Source organism: Chrysochloris asiatica, unplaced genomic scaffold, assembly GCF_000296735.1.
Source record: "Chrysochloris asiatica unplaced genomic scaffold, ChrAsi1.0 scaffold00054, whole genome shotgun sequence".
Lineage (NCBI taxonomy): Eukaryota > Metazoa > Chordata > Mammalia > Afrosoricida > Chrysochloridae > Chrysochloris > Chrysochloris asiatica.
In genome coordinates, this window is record NW_006408572.1 from 10079009 (window position 1) to 10089593 (window position 10585).

Below are 10585 nucleotides of genomic sequence, written 5' to 3' on the forward strand. Positions count from 1 at the left end.
TATGGTCCTGAGCCCCCAGGCCCAGTAACTCATTCCCTCAAGGTGTTTGATTGTGTCTAAAACATTTTCATAACTTTGCCTTTGTATGCTCCACAACACTCAAGGATATACCTACAGCAAAGGTAAATAAATACCCATGTACCATATCCTCTGTAAAACCTTTATATATTTGTGGGTATAATGCCTGTCTTCTTCTCACACTCAGAATACGTGTCTGTCCATGTATCTACCCACTGTTGTTGTTGTTGTTGTTAAGTGGCTGTAGAATCGGTTTCTACTCATAGCCACCCTGTATAGGTTTCCAAGGAGTGGTTGTTGAGTTTGAACTTCTGACCTTGTGGCTCAAACCTACCTTGTGGTCCTAAGTTTATCCTACAATATATCTACCCACAGATCACGGTTTTTGTAGGATTGTTTTTATAATAGTAGTTACCTCTGTTCCCTTTAACTCTTGCACGCCCCTGCCTTCACCATTCTTCTGAGATTGAGAGGTCTTTGATTACTGATTCAATCGCATTTCTTATTGTAGGCTGATTGAGACTTTTTCTTTTGAGTCAGTTTTGGTGATTTTGTGCTCCAAGGAATTTTGTTTAGATTATCTACTTTGTCAGCGTGTACTTGTATACAGTATTTTCCTATAATTCTTTCAATTTCTGTAAGGTTGGTAGCAATGGCCTTACAGATTTTGATTATTTGCCTCTTCACTTTTTCTTAGTGTAGCTAAATTTGTCAATGTCATTGATTTTTTCCCCTATAATTCTATTGTTTTTCCATCCTGTATTTCATTGAGCTCTGCTTTAATTTTTCTTCATCTTCTTTCTTACTGATGCTTTAAAGGAGCTCTGGTAGCGGTAGCGTAGTGGTTAAGAATCTGGCTGCGAACCTCACAGTCAGCAGTTCGAAACTACCAGCTCTTCCATGGGAGAAAGGTGAGGCTTTCTGATGCTTTAGGCTTAGTTTGTTCCTTCTACCACATAGGAATCAACTTTGGACTAATGGTAATTCTCTCTCCTGCTGCTGAAGTCAGAAGATTCTAGGCACTGTTCTAACATTACAGTGCCCAATCCTGTGACTAAAGGGTAAAAAGAGAGGTCCTCTTTCCTCTTTGCCTCACCTACCACTAAACCCTACACCTCCTTATTGCTGTCACTACTATCCTCATTCTTCATGGCCAAACCTCTGTCGGTGAACCCACTTTTCATTCTTCCTCTGAACTTTGTGGATCTCCCATATTTCAGCTTCTTCCCTTATTTATTTGCTTATCCTGGCCTTATCCCTTCTTTGACTTTTACCAGCTTAGTGCAGTCCCTCATCACTCCATACTTGGGATATTACAATGGCCTCTTAACCGGTCTTATCTGGTAAATAATCTTCTGCCTCTTACATGACATCTATACAATAAATACATTTATGGATCAGTCCCTGTGATGCTCAGGGAGATGCCAAAGTTGAAAAGACAATCATGATCCCTGCTCTCCTGGGGCTTAAGAGGATACTGGGGACCAGAGTGAATACAGTGAAATAGGTGGTGACAGAAAGGCCAAGAGTCAGAGGAGCGCACAGAAGGAGGAGTTAGCCCAGAAATGTTTTCTGGAGGTCAGATAATGAGAGTGGGTAAGAGTGAGGAAAGAAAGTTCCAGACAGAGGGTACAACCTTACAGAGGCTGACTCCACCAAGGGACTTAGAGGAGTCAAAATGCCTAGTGTATAGAGTGGGGATGATTGAGGAGTATAAAGAGTTCAATTGCTTGGCTACTAACAGAAAAGTTGGAGGCTTGAGTCTACTCAGAGGTGCTTCATGAGAAAGGCTTAGCAGTCTAATTCCAAACCGCATGGAGCACAGTTCTACTCTGACACACCTCAGGTTGCCCCGAGTTGGAATAACTTGACAATGGTTATGATATTTCATACAGTATGACGGGAGAATAGTGACATACAAGACTAGAAAGTTGCAGAGAGGGGTGACTGGGTGACAGCTATAGAATCTACCCCAAACACAAAGACTTATTTCATGATATCAGGTCTTTGTTTAAAGATATATGGCAGATACCACTGATTGCCACATGACCTGAGAATCTCTCCAAGGCCGTTTCCTCCACTGTAAAATGAGGTGCTAATATCTACTTTGTTACAGAACTGTGAAGTATTAAGTCCATAGTCTGGAGGCTCAGTGAGAAGGACATGTTTCACACATATTTGGATGCTTCCCTAGAGCCTTTGTGCATGGTTAAGGACACCTAACATTTTATATCTGGACTTCTTAACCCATAGTTAGTAAACTTCAATGGAAAAAAGTTGCATCTTTATCTTCAATAACCTCTCTACTGAAATCCAGTATTTCCTTTCATTATGCCTGTAGACAAGAAATCACAGTAGTACATCATGTGACCTGGTCATAGTAGCAGTCACATGTACTTTCATTCACAATAGAGTTGCTGCAGGGATCTTAAAGGACAATTTATGTGCCTCATTAGTTATTAGGCCTGCTGTTACATCATGTTAATGTGATAATCAAGAAGCATGATTTTATTAGATAAAAAATCTGGGTCTTAAATTTTATGAATTGCTTTTAATTATCTCCATTTCCTTTTTAGAGATGAGGAAATAAAGGCCAGAGATAGCTCTGACGCCAACAGTCAGAAATGATGAGTCCAGGCCTCTTAGTATGCTCTATAAAAGCCCTGTATCTTCATTGCCCACAGATTCATACTACCAAACTGATGTATGTGCGGTCCCCAAGACAAGCCATGCTCTTACACATCCCAAGGTCAACTGGGGACGGCATTGCTCCTGATTGTCCTTGGCCTAGAATACACCTAACAAGCTCTGGTTCGTTCTCTGGGTCAACCTTTAAGAATCAGTCCTAGTATACTCCACTGTTCCTGTGAGGAGAGGCAGTGTTTTAATGGTTTTTGTATTTTCAGCCTTTCACATAGGGCCTAGAAAGGTAAGGGATCCATAAATATTTGCCCCTTGTCACATCTAGAACCTCTGATAGCAAGAGTGGTTCCTTGTTAAGGTGTTACTGTTTAGTGCCATTGAGTCAGTTCCCACTCACAGAGATTTTGTATAGGGTTTCTGAGAAGCAACTGGGGGGTTTGACCACCGACCTGGCACTAGTCCAGTGAGTATACTATAGTGCCACACTAGGAGTTCGATCCAGCAATTGCCACGGATGGGTTTATTCAATCACTCAACAATACATAATGGGTCTGTTATGCTCTGCACACTGGGCCAGGTGCTGGGGATCAAAGATGAATGGAGAAATTAACTGGGAGGAGACACTTGAGCTGAAACTTTAAACACATCCTAAAATCTGCAGAACAAAAACAACAGAAAGTTTAATCTGTCCTTTCATTCAGATGTGTGACACCCCACTCCCACCGTGTTCCCCAAGTGATTTGAGGGGGATTAGATACCTAATCCCCAGGTTAGGTCTCACTTTCAGGAAGGTGTGAGGTCTGAATCCTAATCTGGATTCACACCTGGCCCCATTGTACTCCTAATTACCTGTTTTGGATCCAGGAATTACCAGTCTGGTTGCCAGCACATTTGCCATTGCGAGACCCCTGGGAGACTTTAAAACGAACTCTACCTCTACTCAAGAGACCCCATCTAGATTTGGGCCTTTTAGAAGAGCAGCTGCCCCTGAGAATCTCAAGCAGTCTTCCTAGAAGTTGTGACCCCTTTAAAAGGTGGAGACTGGAGGGCGCAGGCTAGTGACCTCGGGACGCGTCACAAATCCTAAACGAAACTCTTCCTCCTAAAGGCGACCCTGCGGTCCCATCCGGCTCCTTTCGCTAGCTGCTCTGCAAGCGCCAAGGCGCAGGCGCCGATTGGCCAGTGCCATCACGGGGCGGGGCCAAGCCTTAAAGGGTCCAGAGCTAAAGCTGACCTGAGGTGGCGGTGGCACCAGGGAACTGAGGGAGGTGATGCTGCCTGCTCTCCAGTGGTGCCGCCTGCACTCCATGTGGGTTTCTTTTTGGCCCCTTTAGTGTCCATCTCTAATCTTGGACCCATGGAGCCCACAAGAGACTATCCACTGTTCGGGGGCGCCTTCTCCACTATCCTCCCCCCAGGGGCCATTGATGTCAGGTGAGGAAGCCAACGTGCCACTTGGAGGCAGATTGGGAGGGTTGTGGGAAGAGGCAAAGGTCAACTGGGGACGGCATCGCATCTCCCCAGTGAGCTCCGGCCGGTTCCGGACAATCAGGAAGTTTTCTGCCATCGCGCGACGGACCAGAGTCTGATCGTGGAACTTCTGGAGCTGCAGGCCCACGTGCAGGGCGAAGAGGCTGCGATGTGAGGATCGCGGTCCGTGGCCAGCCAATGGGTGGGCGGGATCTGAGGAAATGGGCGGGGCCAGTGACTTGACGGTTAATTGGGGCAATGACGGTTAATTGGGGCAGGATTGCAGGGAACCTGGAATTTAGAGGTGTTCATGGGAGGGGGGCGGGAATGCCCCTCCTTGATTCTCTTCTTCCCAACACAGATACCACTTTGAGGACATTGGTGGAGTGCAAGGGGCTAGGGCTGCGCATGTGGACGCTGTGCGGCCCCTCCCTTTGGAGAACCTGGCCTTGAGGGATTGCTGTCATGAGGCCTGGGTCCTCTCTGGCAAGCAGCAGGTGGCTAAGGAAAACCATCAGGTGAGGGCCAGGGGAGCATGGCATGCTGGGAAGGGAATGAGGTGGGATGGGGAGGAGGGTATCCCTGGGAACCAGGCGCATCTCCTGACTGATCTCTTTAGGTAGCAAAGGAGGTGACACTACACCAGGCCTTGCTGCGGCTGACTCAGTACCAGACCGATCTCCTCCTCACCTTCAATCAGCCCCCGTAAGGAGGAAGGAAAAGGCTGGTGACTGGGTCCCCAGGAGAATAGGACTGGGAGAGGGAGAGAAGGGAGGCTGAGGAGTGGAGTCCTGAAAGGAAGGGAGAGAAAGGACCAGGGATTTGGAGTCTCAGATACCCAGGTCCCCTGGGGAAAAGAATATGGGAACTTCCAAACCTGGGCCTTCATGATGTTTTCTCTCCATCTGTATCCCCAAGTCCTGAGAACAGGTCATCTCTTGGCCCTGAAAATTTGTCACCCCCACCATGGAGCCTGGGTGACTTTGAACAGCTGGTGACCAGTTTGACCCTTCACGATCCCAACATCTTTGGTCCCCAGTAAAGATACTGATGCCAAACACCGAAGCACCATGTGATGCTGCTGAGGACCCAAGGGCCCAGTAATGCAAGGGGAAACATAAGACACTTCCACTCTGCAGAAATAAACTTGCTTTATAATCAATATAATCTCTGTGCTTTTGAATCTAACAGGACACCTGGGTCCCTCCAATTCCCTTTGGTCTTGGAGGGGGCATTTAAAGCTGTGCACGGGAGCAGGAGGGACCCAAGGCCAGCAGTGCAAAAAAGAAGGAAGTACACTCTGGAGTGATGGACTCAGTCCTGAGAGAGGGGTGGGTAGGGAGCCACAACACTTGAGACGGAAGGGAGGGAAACTATCCCATGTAGTGATTCAACCCTAAGAAAACAATAGATGGATGAAAGGTCACCTGGTCATAAGTCCCAGGACCTTATATGGAGGCATAAGTGTCCCCTAAGTAGTACCAGTTGGTGGAGGTAGGGGAGTGCCTGTTATTTGGTGTACTTGTAGTAGAGTGAACGCAGCTGGTCCCAGAAGAAGAGGGAGAGGATGGTGTGGGGGCCGAGGCGGAAGTAGGAGGCACCTATGCCCTTGTACATGCCAAAAATGCCCTCTGTCCGAGCCGTCTGCAGCAGAGCGTCCAGTATCCCCCGGTACATGAGCCCCTGAGAGCAGGTTGGAGAGGGAGGGAGAAAGAGCATGAGGACTTTGTCAGAGAGCCCAGCAGCCTCACCTGCATCCACACGTGCTTTCTCCTTCCCTGAAAGGTTCTGCCTGCACTCTAGAACACTCCCTTACCTTGCCCTGAGCATCTGTGGGTTGGTTGTAGAGTCTTGTACAGGCCACATCAAATGGTGTCATGGCAAGAACCACCACAATGCCACTCACCATGGCAGCCACCAGAGCCACCTTCCAGCTCTGAGAAGGAAACACCTAGGAGGAGAAAGAGGAAGAACTTTTGTCAGTCAGGTAATCATGCAACACCTAGAGTAGGCCAGGACTTGAGCAATGCATACAGGGATCTTACACTCCACCAATTACAACACAATTTGAAGAGCTGTGAAGGAAGAAGGGCATACACACCTGGGAGGATGTGATGAGAGAATTGTCAAGAACTGACATGAGTCAGTGACTCCCAATCCTTTTGCTGCTCCCTCACATTTGAATGCTGGCATTGCCCCCTCTAGGGTCCACTTCAGCTTGCCCTCCCCGCTCCCATTCCCAGGAAATCCCGACCCATTCCCTGGGCAGTACCTCCCACTGGGTTATGAGGTCCTTGGTGGATGAGAAGGTGCACAGCTGGGTGGAGGAACCGATGATAACTCGGGGCAGGCCGCCCATGGACCCACGCCACAACCCCACCAGACCATGTTTCTGGCCAATCTGGGTTAGCGCCTGAAACATGCCCTGGTGGGAGGAAGACCATGGGGGCAGGGTTCAGTCACCCTAGTATCTGCAATAGATGGGTCCTTAACAGGTACCTGTTGTCCAGACAACTAGTTCCATGTGGGTTCAGAGCTAAAATGTGGCCCCTCCGTTATCTACCATCCATTCCTCTTTCCCTACCACCAGAATAGGGGAATGTTAGCAGGTCAGGAAAATAGGGTGGGAAAAGCAGGTGCAGAAAACTAGAGGGCCTTAGGAACATGTTGGGCAAAGGAATTCCATAGGCAGAGTGCAGCTGAACTGAGGAGCTGGGATTGGAGCTGGCTGGTACAGGTAGAATGCTGGAGGAAATGGGATAGGATGGGCAGGGATAATAACTGAGGGGTTAGGAAGTCCTCACCTGATGTTTATACTGGTGTCCTACTGCAATTTCTGAGGCTGCCTGTGCCTGTAGGTGTGTCTTCACCTGGCAACAAAAGAGTGTAGCAAAAGAGTGTATGCCCCGGTGGCCATCCTGCTATTTCAGAAACCCAAATAAATGGTTGACCGCCCCCCTCACGTTTCCTCTAGGGTGCTCAGCAAAGAATATCCTTTAATCTGATAATTATTGTTGCTCCCATGAAACAAATTGGTCACGAGACTGTGTCTCTTGGTTCCAGTCCCATGGGATGGATTTTAGCACAGCAAGACACCCCACCCCCTCCACATCCTCCTTCCCTTGGGTGTGGGGGAGGGGAGTGAAGAGGTTGGAGAACAGCAACATTTCCCCTTAGCTAAGACCTGGGTAGCCAGCCTGTCATGCCAACTCCCATTCCTAGAACACATCTCCAGCAACCATGAGGTTCCCCATCAGACTTTGGGGCACATTGTGAGGGTACATCTGCAAAACTTGGCTATGGGGCATGTGTCTGTCTGACTTTTGAGGGGTCACAATTCCTGAATCTCACACCCTGGAAGTAAGACCTCTCCTCCTGAACACACTGTTGCCCAGTATCTTTCCAGGAGCATTAAGCAGAGACTAACACTGGACTGCAAATCAGAAAATCTGCAGTTTGAGTCCACCAGTCACTCTGCAGGAGCAAAATGAGGCTTTCTGCTCCTGCAAAGATTTACAGCTTTGGACACCCTATATAGGATCACTATGAGTTAGAACCAATGTAACAGTACTTAACAACAACAACAAAGTCCTAGCAAAGCAGTCGTGGTGGTGCTGTGGGTTAGGTATTGAGCTATTAACTGCAAGGTCGGCAGTTCAAATCCAACCAGCAGCGGGAGAAAGATGAGGCTATCTTGACAGCAGTAGAGGTGGGTGGAAGTCCTAGCAAAAGGAGCCCTGGTGGTACAGTGGTAAAGTGCTTGACTGCTAGCCAAAAAGTAGAGGTTTGAACCCACTATTTCTAAGGGAAACGATGTTTTCTTCCGTAAAGTCTGCTTCCGTAAAGACTACAGCCTTGAGAACTCTATAAGACAGTTCTATTCTGTCATATAGGGTCTCTATGAGTTGAAATTGACTCAACGGTGGCAATGGAGACAAGTAGTCCTAGCACTAACCAGCTATGTGACATTGAGCTAGTCAATGTCTTGGCTTCTCTTGGCCTCAGGCTCCTCCTGGCCCTTCATTTATACCAGACGAACTCAAAGGGGCAGACTGTGAGGCTGTAACTCTGCAATGATCCCGGGGACCCCCGATCCCTGTACCTGCTGATATACATTATTCAAATTCCTCATCCTCCCCTACATAAACCCACCTCCAACCTCAATATCATATAATAATAAACATTTTTGTGTTGTTGTTAATAATAAAGATATTAACAAATGTTTACTAGGTGCCAGAATTTGTACTAGTACTTTCTATCTGCTATCTCATTTGGTTCACTCAATCCTTCTAATAATCATACAAGAAGACCCTGCACCAAGATCTAAAGGTCCCAGGCAGAATCTCTTCTTACCATGTAGATGGGGCTCCCCAAGTAGGCTCCCAGGACCCCAGCTAGGGCCCCAGCTGCTGCGCTGCGGGCAGGGCTAAGCGTGCCTTCTGCTGTGTGCAGGTAGCCCCCAGCCTCAGCTAGCCCATAGGTGCCCAGTCGGATGCCATTCATCAAGAACTGGTATATGAGGGCTGGTGCCAGGCCCTTCTGCAGGGCAGCCAGGCCATCCACTTTGCCGATGGTGATGAAGGCATGGAAAACATTTCTATAGTGCCTCTGGTAGCTGCCAGGAGCCTGCAGCTCTCCCTGCAACTGCATCCTCGTTTTCACCACCTCCAGGGGGTTGGTGAACACACAAGCTCCACAGGCTGCCAGGCCACTCAGCAAGAAGTCCATGGTGGAGTAGTGGTGGCGGCAACTGGCCCAAGAGTAAGAAAGTCAAAATGAGCCTCAGAATGGATTTAGGAAGTCAGGGGAAAGACTCTAGTTTTAGCAGTTCAGGCTGCAGGAGGTAGGACTTTAGGAGTCTGGAATCAAGATTGCCAGCCAAATGTCAAAAGGTCAAGAGTTAGCTGGAATTTGGGGATCAGGAGCAGGCAAAGAAGGAAGAAAAAGGGGTCTAGTGGAACCTACTGAGAAGGTCAAGGGGATCGAGGTCAAGGAGGAAGGTAGCAGGTAGGATGCTCAGGATGGTCGGCTATGGGAGCCAGGAGTAGGGGAGGGAACCACGGAGTTGGGAGAGCGAGGAGATAGAAATAAAACAAACAGGTTAAGGAGGAAAAGGATCCGGAAGGGAATCCGGTGGAGTTCCGGGGACAGCAACGGAGATCTTGATCTGCCAAAGAAGTCCTGGTTCCGGCCGGTGATCAGAGTCCTCAAGCAGCAGCTGCTGGAGCCCACAGCGACTCTGTCAGCAATAGCCAGCGGAGGCCAGACCGCCAAGCTCTAGTCACTGGAGCGTGGCGCCCAATGGGGAGTCTCGAGAGCTACAGCAGAGAATCTCAGCCAATTAGCGCCGAGCCGGCTTCCCGACCAATGGGAGGTGCCATCGGCGACCCGGCCTCCGGAATCCACCGAGAAGTGGTTGGCGCGTTAACTCTTACTGCCCAGGCGCGAACGGAAGTTCTGTGACTGGTTGTGCAGGTGTTTTCACTGGAGAGGGGAGATGGAAATTGGGTCTTGGAGCCCAGGATGGAAGCAGAGATTGAACGAAAAGGCATCAGCCCTCCATATTTGGGATTTTCCCTTTCGCCTTCTCTCCAGGGTCATGGCTCAGAGAGGCGGCCTAACTGCGAGGTCTACACCCTGCTCGGCTGGCTCTCCCGAGCCCGGAAACTGCGGCCCCGCCCGCAGCGATAGATGGGAAACACTTACTGGACTGGATACATTTCCTGAGGCTGAGTCGTGTGTGCTTCTAGAGCCTCGGAGCTTGTGGGAGCGGAAGGAGAGAGGCTTGGAGGATAGTGAAAATAGCGTAGTCTCACTCATAAATTCTTCTGATTTTCACTGCAATCCAGAGTGGAAGGCAGGCAGGACAGGGATTTTGATCCTTTCTATATAGGAACCCTGGTGTGGTACTGTGGATTAATATGCTGGATTGCAAAGTCAGTTTGAACCGCAAGATAGGCAGTTCAAGCTCACCAAGCGTTCCTCGGAAACCTTATATAGGGTCGCTATGGGTCTGAAACGACTCGACGGCACTTAAAAACAACTGCAATAACAACATAGACGCACTGAAATCCCGATGTGGCGTTGTGGGTTAATGTACTGGACTGCAAGGTGAGTTTGAGCCGCAACGTCTGCGGTTCAAGCTCACCAGGCGTTCCTCGGAAACCCAATACACTATCGCTGAGTCAGAACCAACTCAGCGACACGGATCTGGCTCTGTAGAATCAGCACTGGACTGTGAATCACAGGTCAGCAGTTTAAACCCACCAGCTTCTCCTCGGAAACCCTATACAGAGTCACTATGAGTCAGAACCTACTCAATGGCACTTAACAACTACAACATAGCTGGACCCAGAGTCCTGCTATAGGATAAGCACTGGAGCACCGGATTGCTAACTGCAAGGTTGGTGGCTCAAACCCAGCAACCACTTCTTGGGAAGGAACCCGATAACAG

The 10585-nt window shown here is 48.8% G+C and overlaps 2 protein-coding genes across 2 annotated transcripts; one reads left to right on the forward strand and one right to left on the reverse strand.

The window, feature by feature from the left end:
• The first annotated feature begins 4018 nt into the window (after positions 1–4018).
• On the forward strand, positions 4019–5173 carry RANGRF (RAN guanine nucleotide release factor). Its single transcript, XM_006863408.1, has 5 exons — positions 4019–4095; positions 4186–4302; positions 4493–4649; positions 4751–4836; positions 5050–5173. Exons 1-5 carry the CDS (start codon positions 4019–4021, stop codon positions 5171–5173), a joined length of 561 nt encoding a protein of 186 aa, XP_006863470.1.
• Positions 5174–5640: 467 nt separating this feature from the next.
• Positions 5641–8859, reverse strand: SLC25A35 (solute carrier family 25, member 35). Its single transcript, XM_006863407.1, has 5 exons — positions 8485–8859; positions 6936–7001; positions 6404–6556; positions 5948–6082; positions 5641–5814 (listed from the first exon to the last, which is right to left on the reverse strand). The coding sequence occupies exons 1-5, from the start codon at positions 8857–8859 to the stop codon at positions 5641–5643; spliced, it is 903 nt and encodes a 300-aa protein (XP_006863469.1).
• Positions 8860–10585: the final 1726 nt, after the last annotated feature.

Excerpts from the sequence above, each read along its gene's own strand:
- RANGRF (XM_006863408.1), top strand. The coding sequence starts at position 4,019 with ATGGAGCCCACAAGAGACTATCCACTGTTCGGGGGCGCCTTCTCCACT. Across the intron at positions 4,303-4,492 it reads CAGGGCGAAGAGGCTGCGAT|ATACCACTTTGAGGACATTG; the intron begins GTGAGGATCGCG and ends TTCCCAACACAG. Across the intron at positions 4,650-4,750 it reads TGGCTAAGGAAAACCATCAG|GTAGCAAAGGAGGTGACACT; the intron begins GTGAGGGCCAGG and ends TGATCTCTTTAG.
- SLC25A35 (XM_006863407.1), bottom strand. The coding sequence starts at position 8,859 with ATGGACTTCTTGCTGAGTGGCCTGGCAGCCTGTGGAGCTTGTGTGTTC. Across the intron at positions 6,083-6,403 it reads ACCTCATAACCCAGTGGGAG|GTGTTTCCTTCTCAGAGCTG; the intron begins GTACTGCCCAGG and ends TTCTCCTCCTAG. Across the intron at positions 5,815-5,947 it reads CCACAGATGCTCAGGGCAAG|GGGCTCATGTACCGGGGGAT; the intron begins GTAAGGGAGTGT and ends ACCTGCTCTCAG.